At 39.1% G+C, this 27,468-nt stretch overlaps 1 protein-coding gene across 2 annotated transcripts in view; it reads left to right on the forward strand.

The window, feature by feature from the left end:
- The window catches only part of GNAI3 (G protein subunit alpha i3), a 46,553-nt gene that overhangs the window by 11,970 nt on the left and 7,115 nt on the right, over window positions 1-27,468 (forward strand). For both annotated transcript variants that reach the window (XM_018045872.1, XM_018045873.1), the window contains exons 2-7: window positions 15,314-15,356; window positions 15,478-15,619; window positions 20,092-20,249; window positions 22,558-22,686; window positions 25,831-25,960; window positions 26,536-26,689. In XM_018045872.1, coding sequence (XP_017901361.1) covers window positions 15,314-15,356; window positions 15,478-15,619; window positions 20,092-20,249; window positions 22,558-22,686; window positions 25,831-25,960; window positions 26,536-26,689 — 756 coding nt within the window. The remainder of the gene's footprint in view (window positions 1-15,313; window positions 15,357-15,477; window positions 15,620-20,091; window positions 20,250-22,557; window positions 22,687-25,830; window positions 25,961-26,535; window positions 26,690-27,468) is intronic.

The following is a 27,468-nucleotide window of genomic DNA, read 5'->3' on the forward strand; positions in this document are numbered from 1 at the left end:
TAAAAGGAAAGTTACTCACCAGAAGCCAGGATTAGAACATTGCAGCAGTCAGAAAATGAACCCCCTTCTTGCTCACAAATGACTGATCCCTTAAGCACACTTGTTATATTTCATAAAAGTGAAGAAGAGAGCCTACTTCCCCCTTTTAATTGACTTGTTGTCCAAAGAAAACACATGATCTTTAGTAACACTGTTCATATTCTCAAGTGAAAATATTTTGAGGAGAGCTACTTGGCTAAGTGAGCTGCCCCCCCCCCTTTTTTTTTAAACTATTTTGTCCCCATTTAGGTGGTTTATGAACGTTAACTTTCTACTTTATGGTTTATAATATGGCTTGTAAAATGATAGGATCAAGTCCATGAAAGATGTGAAGCTGAACAAACCCTACACCGCTGTGTAAGCCAGACATATTTTGGTTGTTAGAGATTAAAAAAAAATTCTCCCCATCCCTTATTGAGTATTTGCCTTCTAGAAATATTTAATGAAAAAGTAATTGATACTGGGAGGAGACACATAGGTAACTTCAGATAACTGATAATGTTTAACTTTTTATATTGAGTGATAGGTACACATATATTTGTTTTGTCTCACACATGTCATAAATATCTCTTCTTATATTCAGTATTTAATTGAAGCAACTTAAAAAGGTTTAAAGGCCAGGAAAGGGGTAATTGATTATAATTAGCTTTTTAAGCCAGTTCCATTCAAAGTGGTGGTCATGGTGGTTTTGTTTTGTTGGGTCACAAGGGATAGAAAACTCACTCAAACTAGCTTAGAGTTGAAGAGGGGAATTACTGTTAAACTAGAGACAGATTTATGAAAGTGCAGGAAGAGCTGAAAAATCAGGCTGCAGAAACTGAAGCAGTGCTGGCATTGGCCACCTGCTGTCTGCCTTCATTCTGTTTCTCATTGTCTTCATTGTCCACTGTTTCTGCCTCTTTTTACTTTGTCTTTACTGATTCTCCTTGGTGTCTTCCTCTCCCGTTTGTCTCCTTGGTCCCATACACTCTCTTTTCCCTCAGTTATTTTTAGCGTCTTCTTTTGTGCAGTCTCTCTCTCATGACATCTCTGAGTCTCTGTGTATATTTGTTTATGCTGTTTTCTCTTCACACCAACTTTCTGAATCCTTTCCTTTGGGGGGGACTTCCCTCATGTCTCAGATGGTAAAGAATCTGCCTGCAGTGCAGGAGACCTGGGTTCGATCCCTGGGTCAGGACAATCCCCTGGAGAAGGGAATGGCAACGCACTCCAGTCTTCTTGCCTGGAAGATTCCATGGACAGAGGAGCCTGGCAGGCTACAGTCCATGGTGTTGCAAAGAGTCAGACGCGACTGAGCGACTAACATACCTTTTTGGTGTTGATGTGCTATAGTGGTAGTCTAAGTTTTCACACATTGTGACCTTGTAGTTTAGGATGACTTTTTCTGTGTCTTCTAGTGCAGAATCATCCAATAATTGACTGGTTGAAATGGCAACCCACTCCAGTATTCTTGCCTGGAAAATCCCATGGACGGAGGAGCCTGGTAGGCTACAGGCCATGGGATTGCAAAGAGTCGGATACGACTGAGTGACTTCACTCACTCACTCCAGTCATAATACATTGAGTGGCCTATCAACAAAATCTTTGCCAAACCTGAGAATGGACATTCTCAGCACCATGGGATAAAACGGTCATGAAATACAATCATGGCTACTGCAACTGCTGACTTTCAACGCCCATGAAAGGAGTTCAGGGTGAAAATCATAAATGAGGCACTCTGTGCTCTGGGAAAAACTGTCAGAACAGGCCTTCAGATAGTTGGATTCCTTCAGGAAAAGATTTCATGAGTTCCAATTCTTGCATCTTCTCATACCTAGAGAGACACTGATGTCATTAATGGTGACATCTGCTTTGGCTCTTAAGGAAAATTTTACAGTTAAAAAGTCAAAATAGAGTGAGTGGCTATGGTTCAGACGGGGCTTCCCTTGTAGCTCAGTTGTTAAAGAATCTGCCTGCAGTGCAGAAGACCCGGGTTCGATCTTGAGTTGGGAAGATGCCCTGGAGAAGGAAATGGCAACCCACTCCAGTATCTTTGCCTGGAAAATCTCATGGACAGAGGAGCCTAGTGGGCTGCAGTCCATGGGCACAACTGAGCAACTAACACTTAACACACTCATCTTTTGGAGCTAGGTCACACAGGGTGTAGGCCTTCTGTCAGCCTGTGACTGGGTGGGTCCTGTGTGAGGTATTTACTGATTATCCAGTCATAGAGAGGGGCATGGCCCAGATCCTGTAGTTTCCAATCCCCAAATGAAATAGGGATGTCTCCAGAAGAGGTTATGGGCAGGCAAGTATTCTTAGTATATCAATTAAGTTTAATAAAAATTTCTTAGTGCACTTTTAGTCTCTTTGGTGATTGGTATATAGTTACTTTCTAGAAAAATCTTTCTCAGAGAGATCCTTTATCTTTGTCCTGTTCACAACTCACTGCCATCTTTTATTGTTAAGATATTCATTCATTCATTCATTCATTCAGTGAACAAATATGTAATGAGCACTCATAACATTTCTTACACTCTTTCAGGTATTGGATATAGAGTGGACAGGACAGATTGATAGCAGTTAATTTCACTGAAGCAGATAATGGGTGTAAGAGAGCTGGAACAGGGTTTGAGAATAAAGTTTAGAGGGGAAATAGGGAGAATAGGGGGCTTCCCTGGTGGCTCAGATGGTAAAGAATCTGCGTGCAATGCAGGAACCTGGGTTTGATCCCTGGATTGGGAAGATCCCCTGGAGGAGGGCATGGCAACCCACTCCAGTATTCTTGCCTGGAGAATCCCTTGGGCAGAGGAGCCTGGTGGGCTACAGTCCGTGGGGTCGCAAAGAGTCGGTCATGACTGAGCGCCTAAGTACATGTCAGGGAGAATAGGAGACTTGTGAGTGAGTCCAAATTTATTGTCAAGTATAGTTGTGAGGTGAGAGTTGAAGGCGTAACCACGAGTGGGTGTGGGGCTGACTAAAGATAGCAGAGGAATGGAAATGTCCTGTTTCTGTTAACTGCCCACATTGAAAATTCCATCTATTGGAACTGGCATTTGCAAAATGTGATTAGGCAACCACTGACTCTCATAGAAACTCAAGCCATTTCCCCACAGTTACTACGTGTCTACTCTGCCCTAGAACGTGCTCTAGACTGGGGATAGAGACACAGAAAGAAGGCAGTGTTCTGTGCTTTTGAGGATCATGCTTTTGAGTTTAGGGCTAGTGGAATACTAAACAGACCCCAACCCAAATAATTAAAATAATTGGTTCAAGTATTAGTGTTTTGGTATTTGACATTAGCCTGTGTAGGATCAGATTGAACCTGGTCAGGGTCACTTTGAAGGAGAATTACATAGATGTGGAAGGATTTTCAGGTTGTACCAAAAAGTTTACCATTTCAATCAAAATCAAGAAAAACCCATTAGCAGTTTATGAGATTAGGAGCTGGAAAGAGAGTCAAAAATTTTTTTCTTATTCGGTAGCTAGAGCTGGCTAGAGATAAAATGAGATGATGTGACTGGGAATGACAGTTTGGGGCTTAATTTTGGAAATTAACCTCTAGGGCTGATGCTGAAAGGGAATAATCTGTGCCAGCCATCAGAGCAGGGAGTATTAATTGACTGTATTCAGAGGGAATAGGGGAGGCTTCAGCAAAGAATTGAGTTTGAATTGAATAGTATTTTCAAGAATGTTTAAATGTAGAAGACTGGCATGCTTAGAGGGACAGTGGGCTGGGGGAAACATTATATTTTAGGTTAAGGAAACTGGTTAATTTCACAAGAAAAATAGATCTAACTTCTCCTGTAAGACCATAAATTCCTAAACTTATTTGTCTTTGAAGTCTCAGTGTCTGGCAGTGCCAGGCAATGCAAGATATGTTTGTGTTTTTTTGTTTCAAAGGCTGAATAACAATTTTTGTTTGTTCTGTGACATTTTCCCCATCTGTAATTTTGCTAACCATTTCTTTTACTGAGTTAGAAAGCTGGAAACTACTCTTTGTGTTAAGTATCGTACCTTGAAAAACATGTTGGATGAAATGTCAGTTTTTTACCTTAATCTGAATTTTTATTCTGTTAGCTACTTTTGCCTTAATAGAAAGGAATCAGTATGAACAATAGATAATCTTTTTTAAAACATTTATTTTTAATTGAAGGATAATTGCTTTACAGTATTGTGTTGATTTATGGCAAACATCAACATGAGACCCCTCCCACAATAGATAATCTTACTGGAAATAGCATGACTTGTGCATCTGTGATCTTTACTTATAGATATTCACTTTTTTTTTATGAATAGTAATCAACTTGAATGTTATTCTAGTTTGAGACTGTATAAATACAGAGTATCCTTGAGCATGATTATAGGAGCTTGGCTGCTAGATAGCTCTTACCTTCTCACTGTTGTTGCGCTCTTTAATTCTTTCTGCTCTTTGTTCCTTCTTGACTAGCGTGCGTAATTGGTAGAGTGCGTACACTACCATGTATTACAGTAGTACTGTGGATTGTTGGGTTAATCGGAAGATGTGGCTCCATGGTTTGATTTGAAGCCTCTGTGTGTTAGAATTAGTCTGTCTGTAGTATTATAATACAGTCATTGACTATTAGCATGCAGCCATAAGGCACATTGAGGCCAAAATCCTTCATCTTTTATGTATAAGGAAACTGGACATTAAATTAGGTGACTTGCCCACAGTCACAAGCTAGTCATGGCAGAGCTGGCACCAGAGTCTCCTCTTGCATAGAGCGTGTTACTACGTGGCTGCCCTGGTGGCTCAGATGGTAAAGAATCTGCCTGCAATGTGGGAGACCCAGGTTCGATCCTTGGGTTGGGAACATCACCTGGAGAAAGGCATTTGACTAAAAAAATCTTTTTAAGTGCCTGAGTTGTAAATGAAAGGTGAAAATAATTTAGAAAGAAAAATAAAATGTACCGACCAAGCTTTCAGTTTGCTGTGGGAGAGACGCTGTCTATACCTGTTCTAGTCATATGTTCCCATAGTCTGATTTTGGAGGCCTATGGAGAGTCCATGAGCTGTATCTTGGTCTAGCACTGGCTAGAGGGTTATCCAAAAATAGTGACATGCTGGGGGCTGTGCAGACCTCTAGAAAAGGGATTATGCTGCAGCTATAATCCTGGGCTTTTAGAAGTTACATGATTTCTCCACAGAAACAAGATTTGAAAGGAAAAGAGATTTTTCAGGTGCCACTGGAGTAACTACTAGTATATGAGGTAGAAGGAGGTAGTAGTGCAGAGACCTGTGGGGAGGCTTAAAGAAACAGCTGCAGAGGTGCAGAGGGGTGAGGAGCGTGGGAGAAGAGGGAGCAGACTGGAGAATCTAGAACTGAAAATAAATTTAAGAAAGAAAGTGTCTTTGTTCCTCAGGGTGGGGCAGAGAAAATGACTAATGCTTTGATGTAGTTTGCTGTAGCTTTTAGGTTGTAAGCTGCTGTTTAAGTGTGTGAATCCAGATTCTATCTATAGTATTGTGAGAGAGCAGCTAAGTAGTTACACCATTTCTACTGCGATTTTGAATCAACATCAATATCCAGTATCCAACAAGTTTTTATTAAGTTAAGCTCTTTGGGCCTTAACATCACTTGGTGGTATTCAGAACAGAGAAAACAGCATTCATAAATAATGGCTAGTTAAAATTTATTGAATACCTAGTATGTACTGGGCACTGCTCTAGGAACCTCCTATGGACCCCTGTTTTATAGATGAAGAAATTTATTATACCTGATGGCACACAAATATGAAAGAGCATAATAAACTCACGTACCTTCTTTGGGCTGACTTTAAAGTTTTCTGTTAGTCAAAAGTGAAAGAGAAAAAGAGGAGGTATCAGGTGACACGGTGTTTTTGAGCGTCAGCCATCTTTCAGGGTTAATTTTTAAAATCAGTGTGTATGTAAGCAAAATGTCTTTACTGACATATAATGATTTATTTATGCTAGCAATTCACTGACCTTAAAAAAGAAAACCTGCAAAGAAATCATCACCACCTGTTACTGTTCACACCCATAATATAGTATATGTTGTGGGGAGAAATAGAGAGGGCCTGTAATGTGAAACCTGCTCTCAAGGAGCTCCTTAAAAGTAAAATTTAGAATATATTTAGGTAATTACAGTGATTTTACAGTAGAGTATGTACTGATAAATTGTTTTTGGTTTTACAGTGTTGGTGATTGTGTGCACTAAGCTGTACATGTTTCTTTCTTGTTCTGTTTGACAGTTTATAACATGATTTTTAAATTATTAATAATTCTATTCCTTTATTCTCTGCAGACTGCTTTGCTTCTTTTATTGAGAACAGGGCCATCTAACTTAGTTATTTGTCTTCATTTTCTCTCAAAAATCTCTGTAACTTCAGCTCTCAGCCTTTTTTCCTTTTTATATAGGATGTCCCTTAGATAAATATTGTTATAAGGATGAATCTTTTAAGCCAAACTTATCCCATTCCTTCCTGTCTCTGGAAACTTTGAGATTTTTCCCCTGTATATCTGTCTCCTGCCCAGTTCTGCCTCTTCTGCCTACAGAGTCATCTTCAGTTCCTTCCTCTCCAAGCCGTGGAGTCGGTCTTTGCAATTCCTTTATGTTTACTGCATTCTTTATATCCTTACTGTTGAAGATTGGAGATAGTTAATGAATCTCTCCTTAAATTTGATGAATTTTGAAGGAAGATACGTAAAAAGATGTAGATAAAATTAGGAAATTTCAAACACCACATGTATATTGGGGGAAGAAGGTGAGACAAGGGAAGCAGTTTAGGGAAAACCTCAGAGTGAGAAGTTACTGGAGAACTTACTATTGAAGCAGGGAGGCACAGAGGATTGAGGTGAAAGTAAAGAGTTCAAACTAATAAGAAAAAGGCTTATAGAAAATGTTATAAGAATTTGGAGAATTATTAAACTGATTTTTTCTTAAAAAATAGAGCCATTTGGAGATGATGAGAAGGAAGAGGGGCCTTAAGCTAGAAGTTTGAGAAAATTATAGCAGTAACATACAATAGATATAATATCAGGCTCAGATATGTGAAGAATAGAAAGGATTAATTTGAGAAATGCATAAGAAAAAGATTTTGTTACAGCCTGATGTAAAGAGAGAAGGGTGAGTGCTTCCAGATGACTCTTAGATTTCATGCTTGGAAGAAAGATAAGATGGTGGTGCTTTTCATAGTGATGTAGAAACTGAATGGGGCAGAGACTTGGTATAAAGTGATTCTTTTCTTGCATGAAGTGCCATGGAATGCCCACTGAAACAGATCCTGTGTTTAGTTCTGTGGTAAGAGGTGCTTTCTTTTAAGAAATAGAACTAGATGCCTGATAAAAACCTGTGTGTTGTGTGATAATGTTGTATGATAAAGAGAAGACAAACTGACATTTTATGAGTAACTTTGGAAAAACATGAGAGAGAGCAACATTTAAAAAAGTTCAGTACCTTCATAGGGTAGAACTTAGTGGGATGAGTAGAAATGGATTCTGAGATTAATAAACTTATTTCACTCAAAATAATCCAACATTAGTGATTGAAATGGAGTTTTCATTATATAAAAGAAGAGTACACATTACTTCATTAATCACTACTTTTCATAGTTAATTTTGTAGTTGTTGCTAACATAGGAAAATCTGGGAATCGTGTGTTTGAGACTATATAAAATGTACCTGGTATGCTTTTGTATTCTCTTCCTCAGAATGAAATCATTAAGGTTTTTTTAGATATGCATGGGCAAAATCACTTCTTTCCAACACTGCTGTTCAGTTCAGTTCAGTCGCTCAGTCATGTCCGACTCTTTGAGACCCCATGGACTGCAGCTCTCCAGGCTTCCCTGCCCATCATCAACTCCTGGAGCTTACTCAAACTCATATCCATGCAGTTGGTGGTGATATCCAACCATTTCATCCTCTTTTGTCCCCTTCTCTTCCTGCCTTCAATCTTTGCCAGCACCAGGGTTTTTTCAAATGAATCAGTTCTTCCCATCAGGTGGCCAAAGTATTGGAGTTTCAGCATCAGTCCTTCCAATGAATATTCAGGACTGATTTCCTTTAGGATGGACTGGTTGGATCTCTTTGCAGCTCAGGGGACTCTCACGACTCTTCTTCAACACCACAGTTCAAAAGCGTCAGTTCTTCACTGCTCAGCTTTCTTTGTAGTCCAACTCTCACATCCCTACATGACCACTGGAAAAACCATACCTTTGACTAGACAGACCTGTGATGGCAAAGTAATGTCTCTGCTTTTTAATATGCTGTCTAGGTTGGTCATAGCTTTTCTTCCAAGGAGAAAGTGCCTTTTAATTTCATGGCTGCACTTACCATCTGCACTGATTTTGGAGCCCCTCAAAATAAAGTCTGCCACTGTTTCCATTGTTTCCCCATCTATTTGCCATGACGTGATGGGACCAGATGCCATGATCTTAGTTTTCTGAATGTTGAGCTTTAAGCCAACTTTTTCACTCTCCTCTTTCACTTTCATCAACAGGCTCTTTAGTTCTTCTTCGCTTTTTGCCATAAGGGTGGTGTCATCTGCCTATCTGAGGTTACTGACATTTCTCCCGGTGGTCCTGATTCCAGCTTGTGCTTCATCCAGCCCAGCATTTCGCATGATGTACTCTGCATATAAGTTAAATAAGCAGGGTGACAATATACAGCCTTGATGTACTCCTTTCCCAATTTGGAACCAGTCTGTTGTTCCATGTGCAGTTCTAACTGTTGCTTCTTGTCAGATTTCTCAGGAGGGAGGTCAGGTGGTCTGGTATTCCCATCTCTTGAAGAATTTTCCAGTTTTTTTTGATCCACACAGCCAGAGGCTTTGGCATAGTCAATAAAGCAAAAGTAGATGTTTTTCTGGAATGCTCTTGCTTTTTCGATGATACAGTTTGATGTATGGCAATTTGAACTCTGGTTCCTCTGCCTTTTCTAAATCCAGCTTGAACATCTGGAAGTTCACGGTTCACATACTGTTGAAGCCTCCTGGCTTAGAGAATTTTGAGCATTACTTTGCTAGTGTGTGAGATGAGTAAGGTTGTGCAGTAGTTTGAACATTCTTTGGCATTGCCTTTCTATGGGATTGGAATGAAAACTGACCTTTCCCAGTCCTGTGGCCACTGCTGAGTTTTCCAAATTTGTTGGCATATTGAGTGCAGCACTTTCACAGCATCATCTTTTAGGATTCGAAATAGCTCAACTGGAATTCCATCACCTCCACTAGCTTTGTTCATAGTGATGCTTTCTAAGGCCCACTTGACTTCATATTTCAGGATACATGGGAAGGATGTCTGGCTCTAGGTGAGTGATCACACCATCGTGGTTATCTGGGTCATGAAGATCTTTTTGTATAGTTCTTCTGTGTATTCTTGCCACCTCCTCTATCTGCACCTCCATTAATCTTCTCTACCTTCATCACTGGATAAACTATCTCTGCCAGTATATCTAAGACTAACCCCTCCAACTTTGCACTTTTCCACCTTATTTTACCTACTCAATGTCTTGGCTGCTACAATTATTCCATGTCACTCAAACAACATTGAGTTTTCTCTACCCACTGGTTCACTCTCATCAGTATACACACTTGCTATATTACCTTCCATCTTATAATCAATACAAACACACCGCATGCATGCATGCGTGTTAAGTCACTTCAGCTGTGTCTCTTTGTGATCCCAAGGACTGTAGTCCACTAGGCTTTTCTGTCCATGGCAAGACAAGAATACTGGAGTGGGTTACCATGCCCTCTTCCAGGGGATCTTTCTCACCCAGGGATCAAACCCATGTCTTCTGCATTGGCAGGCAGGTTCTTTACCACTATCGCCACCTGGGAAGTCCCTCAAACACACCCCACTTCCTACCTTTTCTTGACTCCACAAATCTTTCTCTAGCTACCACTTCATTTTCTCTCTTCCTCTCATACCCAAAGCCCTCTGAGTTGTCTATATATATACACACACACATGTTGGCCAAGTTTGTGCCCCTAATTCTCCTTAACCTATTCCAATCAGGCGTTTATGCACTACTCAACTGAAACCACTTCTCAGTGTCTTCAGTAACTTCCATCTTAACAAATGCAATGGTCAACTCTCAGTCCTCATCTTACTCAAACCCTCTAAAGCAGAATTTGTCCAAGTTGCTGACTCCTGAAATATTTTCTTCACTAGGCAGCTACTAGAACCCACATCCTACTGGTCTGACTCCTACCCCACTTCTCAGCGTCCCCGCTCCTGCCTCTGAATTCTAAAGGTTGTATTGCTTCAGGGCTCCTTCCCTGGATGGTTTCTCTACCTACATTCACTCTCTAGGCCATCTCATCTAATAACCTCACAGTTTTAAATACCATTCATAAATTGGTAATAGTTAACATCCACTGAATACTACATGCTAGACACTGTTCAAACACTCTGCTTGTGTTAACTTATTTAATCCTCACAATAACCCAGTGACGTACATATTATTACCATCTCCATTTTTTTATGGAGATGTCAAATTAACTTGTCCACCATTACATAGTGAATGCCAAAGTTGAAAACTGCGTTTACACAGGATGGTTCCAAAGTTCTTGTACACTGCCTCTTTCCTAATGATTCTCAATCTCTAATCTAATATTACCATCTCCATTTTTTTATGGAGATGTCAAATTAACTTGTCCACCATTACATAGTGAATGCCAAAGTTGAAAACTGCATTTACACAGGATGGTTCCAAAGTTCTTGTACACTGCCTCTTTCCTAATGATTCTCAATCTCTAATCTAAATCCTGGCTTCTAACCTTGACTCCAGGGTCATAAATGTAAATCACTTACCTGATAACCTCATATTTTTAGTAGACATCTCACAATGTCCAAAATGAGTTACTGCCTCCCTACCCTTATCCTCACACAAACCTTGCTCTACCATGTCATCTCTTCTCAGTAAATGACATCAGCATTTACCCACCTACTCAGGCCAAAACTGGTGACATGCAGCTAATATACAGATGGAATGTGGGTGCCAGGACAGATATGTATACTGAATTAGTAGAGCTTAACTTTAAAAATAAATGTAAATATACAGTTCTAACAGTTTCTTCTTGCACCACAATGGATGGTCATGAGCATACTGGAAATCACAGACCTAGATCGCTGCAAAAGACTCCCAAATGGTTGAATGCTTCAGATCTCACCTTTCCTATGGTCAGTTTTCCACTCAGTAGCTGGAATGAATTTTGTAAAATGTAAATCAGACCTTACCACAACTCTGTCCCCAAACTCTCCTATAATGTCCAATTACACTCAAAATCAAATCCGCGGGCAATAAGGCCCAATATGCTCCAGCCCCTGCCTGCTCCTTCACCCTCAGTTCCTATTATTCTACACTTTGTTCTCTGCACTTGTCAGACCAGCTTTCTTGCTTTTCCTTCAGCATACCAAACTGGTTCTCGGTGAGCTAGATCCTGACTCATGATTTTCACGTTTACCATTCCTTCTGCCTGGCATAAATTTTTGCAATATCTTCTGCATCCAGGTTTCTACTTCCCTCAAAACAGCCTTCCCTGACTAATCAATCAAAACAGCCCCCACTTGATCACATTCTCTCCCTTTACTGTTATTTTTTTACAAACTACCAATCACTTCCTCACATTATTTATTTGTTCATTTCCTGTCTTCTCCACAAAATATAAGCTCCATGAATGTTTGCTCATCCTTGTATTCCCATGGTCTAGAACTGTGCTTGATATAAATTGGTTACATAGGTAAGTAATGTTGAACAGATGAATAACTTTTGTTTTAAAAGCATAATCCTTTATAATCTGTTGTTAATATTTCTCAACTTTATCAACCAAAATTGTTGGTTAAAATAACGTTCAAATCATTTTAAAATTCCAGATATCTACATTTTTACAGAACATTTGTATATGGTTTTATCTCTGTTCTTACCACTTAATTGACAATCAGAGGTGACACTAAAATAGTAATAATCAAGTAGCACACAAAGAACTTTCTTACGGTAGTGAAGAAGCCGAAGTTGAATGGTCCTGTGAAGACCTCACCTACAAGATCTTCTAGAACTATCACCCAAAAAAGATATCCTTTTCATTACGGAGGGCTGGAATGCAAAAGTCGGAACTCAGGATATACCTGGAGTAACAGGCAAATTTGGCCTTGGAGTACAAAATTAAGCAGGGCAAAGGCTAACAGAGTTTTGCCAAGAGAACACACTGGTCATAGCAAACACCCTCTTCCAACAACACAAGAGAAGACTCTACACATGGACATCACCAGATGGTCAACACCGAAATCAGGTTGATTATATTCTTTGTAGCCAAAAATGAAGAAGCAAAATAAGACTGGGAGCTGACTGTGGCTCATATCATGAACTTCCTATTGCAAAATTCAGACTTAAATTGAAGAAAGTAGAGAAGACCACTAGACCATTCATGTATAACCTAAATCAAATCCCTTTTGATTATACAGTGGAAATAACAAATAGATTCAAGGGATTAGATCTGATAGAGTGCCTGAAGAACTATGGACGGAGGTTCTGACACTGTGCAGGAGGCAGTAATCAAAACCAACCCCAAGAAAAAGAAATGCAAAAAGGCAAAATGGTTGTGTGAGGAGTCCTCACAAGTAGCTGTGAAAAGAAGAGAAGCAAAAGGCGAAGGAGCAAAGGAAAGACATACCCGTCTAAATGCAGAGTTCCAAAGAACAGCAAGGAGAGATGAGAAAGCCTTCCTCGGTGATCAATGCAAAGAAATAGAGGAAAACAATAGAATGGGAAAGACTAGAGATCTCTTCAAGAATATCAGAGATACCAAGATAACATTTCATGCAAAAATGGGCACAATAAAGGATGGAAATGGTATGGACCTAACAGAAGCAGAAGATATTAAGAAGAGGTGGCAAGAATACACAGAAGAACTATACAAAAAGATCTTCATGACCCAGATAACCACGATGGTGTGATCACTCACCTAGAGCCAGACATCCTTCACATATATCCTGAAATGTGAAGTCAAGTGGGCCTTAGAAAGCATCACTACGAACAAAGCTAGTGGAGGTGATGGAATTCCAGTTGAGCTATTTCGAATCCTAAAAGATGATGCTGTGAAAGTGCTGCACTCAATATGCCAACAAATTTGGAAAACTCAGCAGTGGCCACAGGACTGGGAAAGGTCAGTTTTCATTCCAATCCCATAGAAAGGCAATGCCAAAGAATGTTCAAACTACTGCACAACCTTACTCATCTCACACACTAGCAAAGTAATGCTCAAAATTCTCTAAGCCAGGAGGCTTCAACAGTATGTGAACCGTGAACTTCCAGATGTTCAAGCTGGATTTAGAAAAGGCAGAGGAACCAGAGTTCAAATTGCCATACATCAAACTGTATCATCGAAAAAGCAAGAGCATTCCAGAAAAACATCTACTTTTGCTTTATTGACTATGCCAAAGCCTCTGGCTGTGTGGATCAAAAAAAACTGGAAAATTCTTCAAGAGATGGGAATACCAGACCACCTGACCTCCCTCCTGAGAAATCTGTATGCCAGACAAGAAGCAACAGTTAGAACTGCACATGGAACAACAGACTGGTTCCAAATTGGGAAAGGAGTACATCAAGGCTGTATATTGTCACCCTGCTTATTTAACTTATATGCAGAGTACATCATGCGAAATGCTGGGCTGGATGAAGCACAAGCTGGAATCAGGACCACCAGGAGAAATGTCAGTAACCTCAGATAGGCAGATGACACCACCCTTATGGCAAAAAGCGAAGAAGAACTAAAGAGCCTGTTGATGAAAGTGAAAGAGGAGAGTGAAAAAGTTGGCTTAAAGCTCAACATTCAGAAAACTAAGATCATGGCATCTGGTCCCATCACGTCATGGCAAATAGATGGGGAAACAATGGAAACAGTGGCAGACTTTATTTTGAGGGGCTCCAAAATCGGTGCAGATGGTAAGTGCAGCCATGAAATTAAAAGGCGCTTTCTCCTTGGAAGAAAAGCTATGACCAACCTAGACAGCATATTAAAAAGCAGAGACATTACTTTGCCAACACAGGTCTGTCTAGTCAAAGGTATGGTTTTTCCAGTGGTCATGTAGGGATGTGAGAGTTGGACTACAGAGAAAGTTGAGCAGTGAAGAACTGACGCTTTTGAACTGTGGTGTTGAAGAAGAGTCGTGAGAGTCCCCTGAGCTGCAAAGAGATCCAGCCAGTCCATCCTAAAGGAAATCAGTCCTGAATATTCATTGGAAGGACTGATGCTGAAACTCCAATACTTTGGCCACCTGATGGGAAGAACTGATTCATTTGAAAAAACCCTGGTGCTGGGAAAGATTGAAGGCAGGAAGAGAAGGGGACGACAGAGGATGAGGTGTTGGGATGGCATTACCAATGCAATGGACATGAGTTTGAGTAGAGGGAAGAGTTGGTAGAGGGAAGCCTGGAGAGCTGCAGTCCATGGGGTCGCAAGGAGCTGGACATGACTGAGCGACTGAACTGAACTGAACTGAGATAGATTGAAGGGTTTGATCATGGGAAAATGAGATAATTTTTTCAGAGTGCTTTGCTTTTTCCCATAAGAAGGAGGCGGAATCATTAGCTGAGAGTCAGAGTGGGAAGGGGTTTGTAAAGTTTGAGAGAGGGGAGGTGGTGTCAGATAGGCATCTTGGGAAGTAAGAGAGAGTTCACTAGGGAAGTGCAAGTGGAATGTCAAGGAGTTTGGGGCCCCAGCTGAGGTTATTAAAGTGATTCTAGGTGGCTGTGGAGGGAAATGTGATTTTGAGGGAATATGCAGAGGAAAGGTGGTAGAGACAGCGCCCCCTCTGCTTCTGTTTTGAACTCTTTAGTTATGGCCGAGAATTGACCGTTGGATTTGTTAAGATGGAAGAGTCTTCTCAGGTTCATTGATATAGACAGAGGAATTAGTGGAAGTGAATAAGCCAAATAATCATTTCCTTTTTACCTGTATTCACTATCTGTATCATGCATGATGTTTCATGTAGATGATGAGTTTGTAGAGGTGTTTATGTTGCCATATCTTCTTTAGAGTGCCTGCTTTACACAAGTTATATCAAGATGACACTGGGACACTTTCAATGAATTATATTTGGTTGCTGAAGAAAGTAAAAAAAATATGTGTGTGTGTGTGTGTGTGTGTGAAATCTCTAATGGAGAAGCTTTGTAGTTTTTCCTGATAGGAAAACCTCATCAAAGTTTTCCCTGGGACCTATGGTTTCTGTTAATCTAGAATTATCACTCATGTTGACATCATGCTTTTGAGCTGGATTACGGATGAATTGAAAGTCTGGTTTTCTTTTCTTTCAGGTGCTGGAGAATCTGGCAAAAGCACTATTGTGAAACAGATGAAGTAAGTTGGAACATGGTCTTTTGTAAAAGTGTTCAATACATTTCCTCAAAATGCGTATAAGTCCATAGTGTCTTTCATTTTAGTTCCGTGGTAATGATTTGTGGTTTTCTTTTTTTTAAAGAATCATTCATGAAGATGGCTATTCAGAGGAAGAATGTAAACAGTATAAAGTAGTTGTCTACAGCAATACTATACAGTCCATCATTGCAATCATAAGGGCCATGGGACGGCTAAAGATTGACTTTGGGGAAGCTGCCAGAGCAGTAAGTGTTTCTCATTTCCTCTTTACTTGCTCTTTTTCAGTAGATGCAGTTGAGCAAAATCTGCTTCATGTTTTAGGGAAATAAATGTAAGTGACAAGATGTAGCAAACTACTGTCTGCTCATTTGAGATGTGTTAACATTCTGCTTTAAGAGATACTTGATTACTGCCACAAATATAAATCTAGGAAATGGGATTCTGTGGATATACTGTAGGTTTCTGTGGCAACTGTTTTATTTACTTGCTGCTTTTACAGCGCTGTTGACTTTTGTAGTAGTGAATGATAAAATGGTCTAAAAGAGGTTGTCATGGCAAGTAGCTCCGCTTTCTGAGGTGTAGAGATTAAAACAAATATCAGTCTCTGGGATAAACTTGATAAGGACGTGACCACTAAGTCTCAATTTTAGAGGTGATTTTCCAATATTCAAGAGTACTGTATCCTTATACTACACTGTACTGTAGGCTATAGAATTGAGTTTTACCATGTCCTAGTATAATTTTTGAAATGTCAGATATTCAGAAGTTGTGTTGATTGATTATAAAACTTATTGGGCCCTGAAAGTGTAGTTTGTAAATTAAGATATTTGATACAGTGGGGAGAGGGCCAAAATGAAGGTGCAGGGTTTTTTATATCATCATTAGCTAAATTCCAAGAGAAGGCTAGGAATGTATAGAACGCTTTCCTAGAACTAAGGGAGTCATCAGCTGTGTTCATTGTCATACTTAGGTGCTATGGTCAATAAAAGGAAGTGACTTCGGGAGACTGCCTGGAAAGGCAAAGCCTCTATGTCTGTAAAGTAGCTTAGGAACTCTTCTCAGCAAGTGTCAACCTTTCAAATGCAAATTAATATTCAGTAAATAAGTGGGAAAAGTATTGGAGGGAATCATAGTAAAAGGATGGTTATAATTGATGTTAGACTAGGAAGTCTAGAGGTGTCATGAAGGAAGGGAAGCTGTAATAATGATTATAAATGATTAGAGAGAAGAGAGCAAAAGAAAAAGTGAAGAGGAATGTGTGGGGCATGACTTTGACATTTTTGTAGAAATTCCATATCACAGAAATTAGCGACTGTTTTTCTAACCCTCTGAGCAGGAAAAATGTGGTAGCTGAGACAAGAATAAATGAAGTCTTTATTTTTGTCTTATTCCTTTCTATCCTTTCTCTCACCAGCCTGTCTTCTTCCTTCCTCCCCACACCATCTACCAGTTCTTTCTCGTTTTCTTACTTTCTTCCTCTCTTTTCTCATTCCTTCTTATCGCCCAACTCTGTTTCTCTGTCATATTTGCTGTATCCAGTAACTGGTTAGTAATACTACTCTCTTCCCTCTCTTTGTTGGCTTTTTCTCCGTCTCAGTTGTGTACTTACTTTCTTAGTTTCCTCCCTTTTTATTTCTCACTCTCTATCTGACCTCCTTTCTAGCCTGGCCATTCCTTCTCCCTTCCTTTCTTTCCTCTGTCAGATTAGTTGTTATTAATCTTTGGGTCCCATCATTCCTTTGTCACCAGATGCAGTTGACATTCTGCCTTAGAATGTTCAGGCTGCTGTAATAAAATGCCACAGATTCAGTAGCTTATAAATAACTGAAATGTATTCCTCATACTTCTGAAGGCTGGAAGCCTGGGAACTGCGTGCCAGCATGGTCTGGTTAGAGCTGTCTTCCAGGTTGCAGACTTCTTGCTGTGTCTTCACTAGGCAGGAGGGGAGGGGATCTCTGGAGTCTCTTTTATAAGGGCATTCACCCATTTGTGAGGGCACCACGCTGATGACCTAAGCATCTCCCAGGGGGCTACCTCCTAAAACTCAACATAGAAATTTGCTGCTGCTGCTGCTAAGTCGCTTCAGTTGTGTCCGACTCTGTGCGACCCCATAGATGGCAGCCCACCAGGCTCCCCTGTCCCTGGGATTCTCCAGGCAAGAACACTGGAGTGGGTTGCCATTTCCTTCTCCAGTGCATGAAAGTGAAAAGTGAAAGTGAAGTCGCTCAGTTGTGTCTGACTCTTAGCGACCCCATGGACTGCTGCCCACTAGGCTTCTCCGTCCATGGGATTTTCCAGGCAAGAGTACTGGAGTGGGGTGCCATTGCCTTCTCGGATAGAAATTTGAGGGGGATACAAACATTCACACCATACTATCCCTCTTTCATTTCTTTCTTGATCAAATCAGTACCATTAATCTCCAGGTCCTAACACTCCTGTGGCACCAGAAGAAGTTGACATTGTTAATTCCTCTCATGCCTGCTGAATCACCTAGCCCTCCAGCATCTACTCATCATAATCTACAACCCTATATAATTTTTTGAAGTTTCCCTTTTTTTTTCTTTCATGTGTAAGGATTTATATTTATAGCTCCTCACTTATCTTTTGCTAGTTTTTTGTAGTTGGTAGGAGAGTGAATGGAAAAGCATAGAACTGTTGTGGGATAGGTTGCTTTTTCATATTTGCTTTATAGGTGGAGGTATGACGATCACTGAAAAGAGGGTCCTCTTTATGGAGCTATAAAAAAGGTTTATTGTGAACAGGCAGTAGTAGGTCTCAGGAAGGGGTTAAGGGAAAGATGTTACCTCCTAAAACTTAACAAAGTCAAGACAGCAAAAATATGTATCAGTATCTCTGTTTTAAAGTTTCTAAAATTAGAATCATGGTATTTAAAAAAACTAATACTTATTGAGGTTTTTGAATACTTGCATGAGTATAGGTCAAATTTCAGAACCAAGGGACTATAAAGTCTTTATTTTTTTTAACTTTTTTTTAATTGAAAAAAATTTAGTTTCCTCTCTGGCTGTGCTGGGTCTTCGTTGCTGCGTAGGCATTTCTCTGGTTGCTGTGAGTGAGGGGGTGCTCTCTAGTTGTGGTGCATGGGCTTCTCATTGCGGTGGCTTCTGTTGTGGCGCACGGCCTCTAGGGCGTGTGGGCTTCGGTAGTTGTGGCATAAGGGCTGTTACTCTGGCAGCATGTGAGGTCTTCCTGGATTAGGAATCAAACTGGTGTCTCCTGCATTAGCAGGCAGATTCTTTATCACTGAGCCACCAGGGACGTCCCTATAAAATCTTTAAATGTTAAATAAGGCAATCTACCATATATAACTTCCTTGGTGGCTCAGGCAGTAAAGCATCTGCCTGCAGTGCAGGAGACCCAGGTTTGATCCTTGGGTCGGGAAGATCCCCTGGAGAAGGAAATGGCAACCCACTCCAGTATTCTTGCCTGAGAAATCCCATGGACAGAGGAGCCTGGTAGGCTACACTCCATGGGTTTATACCGTATACGTAGAAGGACATGCCCAGTGTTGACTACATTGCCAGTTTGTGTAATTTTTGAGCTTTTCTCATTCATTCCTTTTTTATAAAATTATTATATCTGAAAATAGAGGAGGGGAATATAGATATTAGATAAAGTTTATTAGAGAGGGATGGGTCTCAAATATTATTGGGAAAAATACTGGAAAGAATCACAAAAGAAGAATATTACCTGACTACTTGTAATATAGTTGATTGCTCCCCTTCCCCCTTTACTACTTCTTTTATGAATTTGTTTAGCAGTTGCATTTTTATAGTTAATTAAAAATCTCCTGAGACAGATAAATAATTAGATTCAAGGCAGGGAAATCATCCCATGAGATCTGTGTTTATTTTTAAAGTATCTGACAAGCAGGGCTGGTTAGAACAAAGCAGTCACAATTCTCACAGCCCTTTCTGTCGTCTTTATCTCTCACATGTCTTAGGTTTTAAAAGTATAACCACTTAGAAAGCTGTGCCTGTGACTCAGGAAGTTTTGATCAAATCTCTTTATGGTACTTTCTTTTTCTTCTTCTACCTTTCTTCCTCTTTCTTATATAGAAGATTATTATACTTCGGGGAAACCTGGAGACTCTGAATTTTTCCCTTAGGGATTTATTTCCTCCACTAGACGTCCAGACTCTGTAAATGCTTCAGTCTCTTCTTCCTGTTCTCTGTCTGAGATTTAGGCCGGGCGTGGCGGGGGGGGGGGGGGGGGGGCGGGGCGGGGAAGAGAACAGTGTTGCCTTAAACTTGATTAATGTTTTACTCCCTTTGATGTGTTTAGACTTTACCTCTTACCTGCTAGTCTTTTCATTTCTATTTTTATTGTAGGCTTCCTTTAACAGAATGGGGATGTATTCCATGTGCCTGTCTCTCAGACCAGTTTTTTCTGTCAAAGAAATCACGAGTGACCGGCATGGAGATTTGTAGGACAGTCAGGAGAGATCTTTTCAGGGAATGGTGGAGTGAGAAGTGGGAGTGCACTTCTGACTGTAGTGGGGTGAGAAGGGAGGAGACAGGCTTCGTTGTAAATTCTCTCAAACTACACTGCCAAGAAAGGTCTCTTTCATGTCTCTTTTTAGAAGTAGTTACCATGTATTATGTGTGGTACCATTTGCCTGTGTGTGTTAACGAGACACTTATTAAGTCTTCAAGAAATGGAGAATCATCTGTCTCTCTCCCTTAAATGCTTTCCTCAGGACGATGCCCGGCAATTGTTTGTTTTAGCTGGCAGTGCCGAAGAAGGAGTCATGACTCCAGAATTAGCAGGAGTGATTAAACGGTTATGGCGAGATGGTGGGGTGCAAGCTTGCTTCAGCAGATCCAGGGAATATCAGCTCAATGATTCTGCTTCATAGTAAGTAATTTTTCCTTGTGAAACTAAAACAGAAAGCATCTTGGTGACCCTATCGAAAGTTCAGTGCCTATTCTTAAGGGAATATTTTAGGAACAGACACCCTTAGAATTCTGAAGGATATATTTATAAAAATTGTTTCAGTTTAGGGTTATAGAGCCATTGGTCATTTTATGTGGCTTGCAGAAAAATATTTCCTCTTGGAATGTAAATGGGAGACTTGGCATCATTAGAGTAGCTCTGTGGTCATTTATAGTAAATAAGTGAGAGGAGAGAAATCAATTGCAGCTGAGTCCTGAACTTCTTTCTACTCAGTAAGTTCTCTCTGCATAAGGGCTTTACATTGATTGCCAGCTAACAAGAGAAGTTAAAATTGTGATATCCCTTTTATGCACACAACTCTCTGTGGCTGGGCTGCACTATGGATTTCTCTAATGGCACCCACTCCAGTACTCTTGCCTGGAAAATCCCATGGACGGAGGAGCCTGATAGGCTGCAGTCCTTGGGGTCGCTGAGAGCTGGACATGACTCAGTGACTTCACTTTCACTTTCACTTTCATGCATTGGAGAAGGAAATGGCAACCCACTCCAGTGTTCTTGCTTGGAGAATCCCAGGGACGGCGGAGCCTGGTGGGCTGCCGTCTGTGGGGTCACACAGAGTCGGACATGACTGAAGCAACTTAGCAGTTACCACTTAAAAATCTTTTGTCTAGATCACAATAATAGCCTTTGTATAGAAGGAGAATGTTGAGTCTTGGGACAAAGTTGAAGCATCTGTTTGTTAAGAAAATTCTCTGGAGTGTTACATAGTTTTAGAAAATTTGTAATTAATACTTCCGTTAAGCTATTATATGTTGTCGTATATTGCTTCTTTTACAATGTGTTTATAAGACCTATATTCAGAATGTGTGGGTTTTTTCTTGATGTTGTTTTGGGGTCTTGGTGTGCTTTTGTTACCTGTATTCATCTCTGTACTAAATGAAGGCATTTCTAAGCATTACGGTATTTTTTCCAGTATTATATTCCCCTACTTTTCCTATCATTCCAGCTTAAATTGTTATAAGAAGAAATTAAATGATATTTGAGAAACATATTTTTTAAATGAAAACTTGACTTTAGAAACATGTCAGTTCAGTTCAGTCGCTCAGTTGTGTCCGACTCTTTGCGACCCCATGAATCGCAGCATGCCAGGCTTCCCTGTCCATCACCAACTCCCAGAGTTTACCCAAACTCATGTCCATCGAGTCAGTGATGCCATCCAGCCATCTCATCCTGTGTTGTCCCCTTCTCCTCCTGTCAGGATTCTATAATTTTCTCTGTAGTCATCAAAGCTAGATTGTAATTTTTAAAACATGCATTCAGTAAGCTCTGAATCCTCTAACTATACCTGAAGGCACATGATTTATAGAGGTTTTTTTTTTCATAATTGTTGATCTAAGCTTGACTGATTCCCTAACATTAATGATGGTACTTAGCTTTGTGTGTGTGTGCATGCTGAGTCGTATCTGACTCTTTGCAGCCCCATGGACTATATCCTGCTAGGCTCCTCTATCCATGGAATTTTCCAGGCAAGAATACTGGAGTTGGTTGCCATTTCCTACCAAGTTGTATAGAGGGTCATTAATAATTCACTTACTATGATATCAGCTGTTCTTTAAAAAAAGATTGGGGGGGGGACCTGAAATTGTGCAGAATTTAATTTAGCTTTGAAGAAGTTTTTAAATTATTTCACTGAACAAGTGAAGTTTCTTTGGAGGTATTTATTTGTTTTTGGCTTAGATTAAAAAGAAATCTTTTAACTTTTCTGTTTCATGAATGAAAACAGGAGGAAATAAATACTCATTCTTACTGAGCTTAGTAATTCTTTTTAATTTTAATAATTCAGACAGCATTTCTAATGCCCTGGCAAATGTTTAAACAGACAAATGACCCGTTAATTTAACTGTCTGAGGGCTTTTGTTTGGTTGGATTTTTATACTGTGCAGTGCACAGTTGATTTAGTATTGAATTTCAGGAGTCTTTATTAAGAATAGTGTTTTCATGTTTTTTAATTGGCTTTCACAGTTAAATTTTGGTAGAATTAATAACACTTTTGTGTAGTGTATAAAGAATCTACTTCAGTTGTCCTGTGCTAGATGCCCCTTTTTTTCCCTCATTATCATTTCTAAGATACTGAAGGTCTGATTTGTTCTGCCACTTTAGTGACAGGTACAGATTCTGCTTTCAGCAAGGAACTAGTTTAGTCTGTTGACTTGCTCTGCACATGGTTGGCTTCATTAGGTAAAAATAAATGTGTATTTTACTTACTTAGTTACCTAAATGATTTGGATAGAATATCCCAAACCAACTACATTCCAACTCAGCAAGATGTTTTGCGGACGAGAGTGAAGACCACAGGCATTGTGGAAACACATTTCACTTTCAAAGACCTATACTTCAAGTAAGTCACCAGCCTTTTTCTAGATATGCCAAACACAAATATCTTTCCTTTAGTTAGTATCTGTTAATCAGGGTATAATTTATCTAGGCAACTTTCTTTGATTCAGAAATTTATAATGATATTCATCTGCTAGTATTTGGCTCTTTTAAGTGAATGGGTCCAAGTGTTTCTTCTTTCTCCAAATATCGTCAAATATTTTTTCTATTTGGAGCAATTTGAATTCAAAATTAAATTAGAACTTACGTATCAATAAAAGTAATCATGTGGTTACCAATTTATTTTATCTTTAATTTTATTCTTTTCAGCTGCTTTTTTATTGGAGTCACCAAAACAGGTATTGAATGTTTGTTGTCTAGAAGGGTAGCAACAATACTAAAAGGATAGAAAGTAGTGTTTTGGTTTAGTTTATGTGGCTTTGTTCTGGCATTTTGATATTAAAATAGAAATGCTTTTCTCACCAGTGTCAACCGTTTCTTACTGGATCTCACTTCTCTTTAAGTTTAATGGAATGAAGCTAATATTGTCATGGCCTTTGACTGATTAGTGCACAGTATAATGCACAGCTTAATTCTTAATACTATATACAGAGTGGAATATTGATCTAGGGGTAGAGTTAATTTGCAGAAGTAAGATGATTTATAAACAATTACTGTTTTAGAGAGAGAAAATTCTAGTATTCTAATACAGGGGATTTTCTCATCAGCATTAGTAATTCTAGAATAGGCTTCAGCTGGTCTCTGTGTTAATAACAGACCTGTCTTTTTGGTTCCTGTTTTCTGCTTTTGTGACCTTTGAGCTTAGGAGTAAACTTTCCCTCTTCAATATATGATGTCCTTTTTAGCTACTTCGTTATGCTTATATGTAGAATGTGACATTCAGCATTATTGCATGCAAATGTAACTTTAGCTCAGATTGTCTCAATTTTCTTTTCTCTGAAAAAAATTGCTTCATAGAATTCTGTATGCAGAACAGTATGCAAAATCCATACAGAGTTTAGCTATTACTAGACACTAGTTGAGGTCTCGAAGTCTTAATACACCAAAATGGATTTGAAACCTGATGGAGGAAAATAGCAGTTCAGCTGAATATTTTTAGAGTAGAAGAGCTGCTTTTCATAGTATTGATGAATTTATTAACAAGAATAGCAGAGTCTCCATGGATTATAAGTCATGAAACTGTAAAAATGAGATGATGTATGCTGTAAGATAAGTAATCCATTTATATGTCATGACCTTTACTTATTTAGTGTGGGAAACTTGTCGATGTCATAGTTGATCTTTAGTTAGGTAAATCCTATTGGTCTCTTTATGTCAGGATTAATAGCCTGATATAATTAAGGCTCTGCACACACTTTATTGTTGGCATGTAGATATCTTGTTATGAAGTACTATCACTTCTTCCTTTTCCTCTTCTCTCTAGGCAAAAACCACTATCCATTTATTCAAACATTTATTGAGCATCTGCTATATGCAAGGCATTCTGTAATTGCTTACTTGCCTCTCAGTTATGAGGTAATGTTTATAAAATGTTGATGTTAGTGAATGATACTGTAAATGTTAATATATGTGAAAAGCCCACTTTGGGAACTTCACAGTGTTCTACCAGTTTTATGGATTTCATAGAAAGAAATGGTAGAGCATACTGAAATTATTGGTGTACCAGTGTGTGTCTGCCCTTGGAAGGTCCGTGGTGAAATGTGTGATGTTAACTTTTCTAAAACTTACAAGTTTTAGAAGTTGTATTAGCGCCAACTTGTGATTGCCTCATTTCAGGGGTCAGGACTAAAGTTTCAAAAAACTGTGTTAAGATCAGCCAAAAGTTGGAGTTAGGTCATGAAGAGATGAGATGACTGTTCTTTTAAAACATACACTGAAAAATTATTCAACTATGTCTTAAATTTCTCTCAATCTCTATAGGAAATATTCTCTTGAAATAGACACCTAGTCCCTGTAGATCTGACACACTGAACCAGCTTGGCAGAGTTTAACCTTAAAACATTTTATCATTGTAATTCAAACGTATAACTTAAGAGTAGCGAACCATTTGTATACATACCTCCTCAGACCCTAGTACCAGTTAAAAAACAAAGCAGTGCAGGTCCTTCTTTTACTGTAGGTGGCAAAAGAGGACACTGCTGACAGAAGTTCAGCAGTTTACTCAGAATATCAAGTTAAGTCTCCTGGAAGGGATTAGTGGAGTAAAACTAATCAGAAGTGGAACATAAGGTGTGTGAATGGTTTTGAGGCTTTGTTATTATTCATTAGGTTGAATGAGACTTGAAGTTGGAAAATACTGGTTTTGTGTTTAGATACTGGGTTCTTAGAGTTCTACCACAAAATATAATTTACTTTTTTCTGCAGTTAATCTCGAAAATATTTTCCTTAAAGTAAGAAAAACATGTCTCAGTTATAACTCGATTTAAAGAAAGAAAAAGTAAGGAGAACAAAATTTTGAATCAGTAGAATTATGGAAGCAGGATGCAAGTTGGGGATTTATGTTTTTTCATCGTTCTTTTTCTTTTTTATCTGTTTAGCTAAAGAGATAAATCGTTTTGAGAGGTAGAGTGGTGTTGTGAGTACCAGCTTGGGTACAGGGATTAGAGCTCCAGTCCCCATTTGTTAGTAGTGTTCCCTTGGGCAAATGAACATATCTGCACCTCAGTTTCTTCATCTGTAAAAGGGGATAATAATAGTACTGGCAGGAGTGTTATGAGGGTTAAATGAGTTAATGTACTTAAAGATGTTTAGGGTAGTGTCTGGCAAATGTTAGTTATTATTTTTACTATCTCAGATTGTTCAGTATTGTTCAGCTTTTCATTTTTCCTGTCTTTTTCCCCTCCTTCCTTTAAACTGTTTCACTGCTCACTCTGCTGACTTTTGGCACGTCTGGCACAAGCTTTGATAGAGAGGAGGCTCAACTGTTTCTCTAAAATGAGAATCTTGATTGTTCTTCAACTTCATTTTCTCATATTGTTCTCTTACATTTAACTACAGATAATTTTTATTTGCTTCTTGTTTGTCTTTTTTTAAAAATTATAAATGGGGTTTTGAAAATGCAATAGTGGGAACTTCCCTAACTATTTCAGTTTAGAAATGTGTGTGTATGTGACCTTGCTAAAATTGTGCATTCTTTCCCCTTGTTCAGGATGTTTGATGTAGGTGGCCAAAGATCAGAACGAAAAAAGTGGATTCACTGTTTTGAGGGAGTGACAGCAATTATCTTCTGTGTGGCCCTCAGTGATTATGACCTTGTTCTGGCTGAAGATGAAGAGATGGTATGTTGGAGCTTCTGGTAAATAAAAGACCTGTCTAATGCAAGCAGGAAATGGAAAATAACTCTTAGGAAGACTTTGTGCATCCATTTACTTATTGAACCAGAACCTAATAGTCTTAATTTTTCTCCTTGTCAGTGAGATTAAATTTTCAAATTATTGATTTATACCCTATTAACCATAAGGAGATATGACAGCACACTGAGTATATGGACAGGATTAGGTCTCTTATTAGCTAGTCCTTATTCCCACTTCCCAAGCTTCAAGAATTATAAAAATAAGGACTGAGTCAGCTTTTGTATTATCAGTATCTGACTAGTTTCCATGATTGCGCATCAGTGGTTTTAAGACTTTGTGGTCTGAGACTTCTCTTGTGGTCCAGTGGCTAGGACGACGCCACACTCCCACCGCAGGAGGCATGGGTTCAAGCCCTGGTCGAGGAACTAAGATCCTGCATGCTGCGTAGCACAGTCAAAGGAAAGAAAAGAAATAAACCCTTTCTGGTCTGTTTTTCATTAATAGTTAATCTACTTTTACTTTTTGCTACTGACCTATATCATCCTTTGTTTCTTTCTCAGAACCGAATGCATGAAAGCATGAAACTCTTTGACAGCATTTGTAACAACAAATGGTTTACAGACACTTCGATCATTCTGTTTCTCAACAAGAAAGATCTTTTTGAGGAAAAAATAAAGAGGAGTTCATTAACTATCTGTTATCCAGAATACACAGGTAAAGGGTCATGAAAGATTTTGTTGGAGGTATACATCTTGAAACAAAACTTTCATGGCCTTCCTACAGCTGTCATTTGTTTTGAATATTGTATGTATCTCCTTGTGGAGAGTGTTCATTTGTAGTGGTATCAGCATTAAGCATGTGCTTAAGACCCGTTAAGTCTAAAGTGCTATTCCAGATATAATCATATTTATGATGTTTATATTTCTGCCCTCATTTTTTGAGGTAAAGAAAGATAAAAATTTGATATAAATATATTCACAAAAAACAAGGATAAGATAGAGTTTTGCACTCAAGAAACTAACATTAGTTATAGAAAGAGAGAGAGACAGAGAGACACATGTAAAGAGTTTCATTTTAGTGTGAAATATTCATTAATAGAAGAACCAAAGAAGTGGTTGCCTCAGTGGGATCAGTGTAATCTTTTTCTAGAGGATATGACACTTGGACTGAGAGAGTAGGAGGATGAACTAGAAATCATCAGGCAGGTGGGGGAGTAAAAAACATTTTAGGAAAAGAAAATAGCATATATAAAAATCTGCAGTTAAAATTGACATTATTTGTCATAACTGCCATGACTGGTAAGGACATCAGTGGGTTAACTTGAATTTAAACCAGCTCTAGATAGGAAAAAAATCTCAGTCTCCTCATTTGCTACTTCATTGGAGAGCACATCTCATATTTTAGAACAAATAGGGGTGCCTTGCTTAAATAAAAATAGCATTTAATGTATAATTGTGTGAAAGGTTTATGGGTAAAGCTGTATTTTTGCAGCA

The sequence above is a fragment of the Capra hircus genome, chromosome 3 (assembly GCF_001704415.2).
Source record: "Capra hircus breed San Clemente chromosome 3, ASM170441v1, whole genome shotgun sequence".
NCBI lineage: Eukaryota > Metazoa > Chordata > Mammalia > Artiodactyla > Bovidae > Capra > Capra hircus.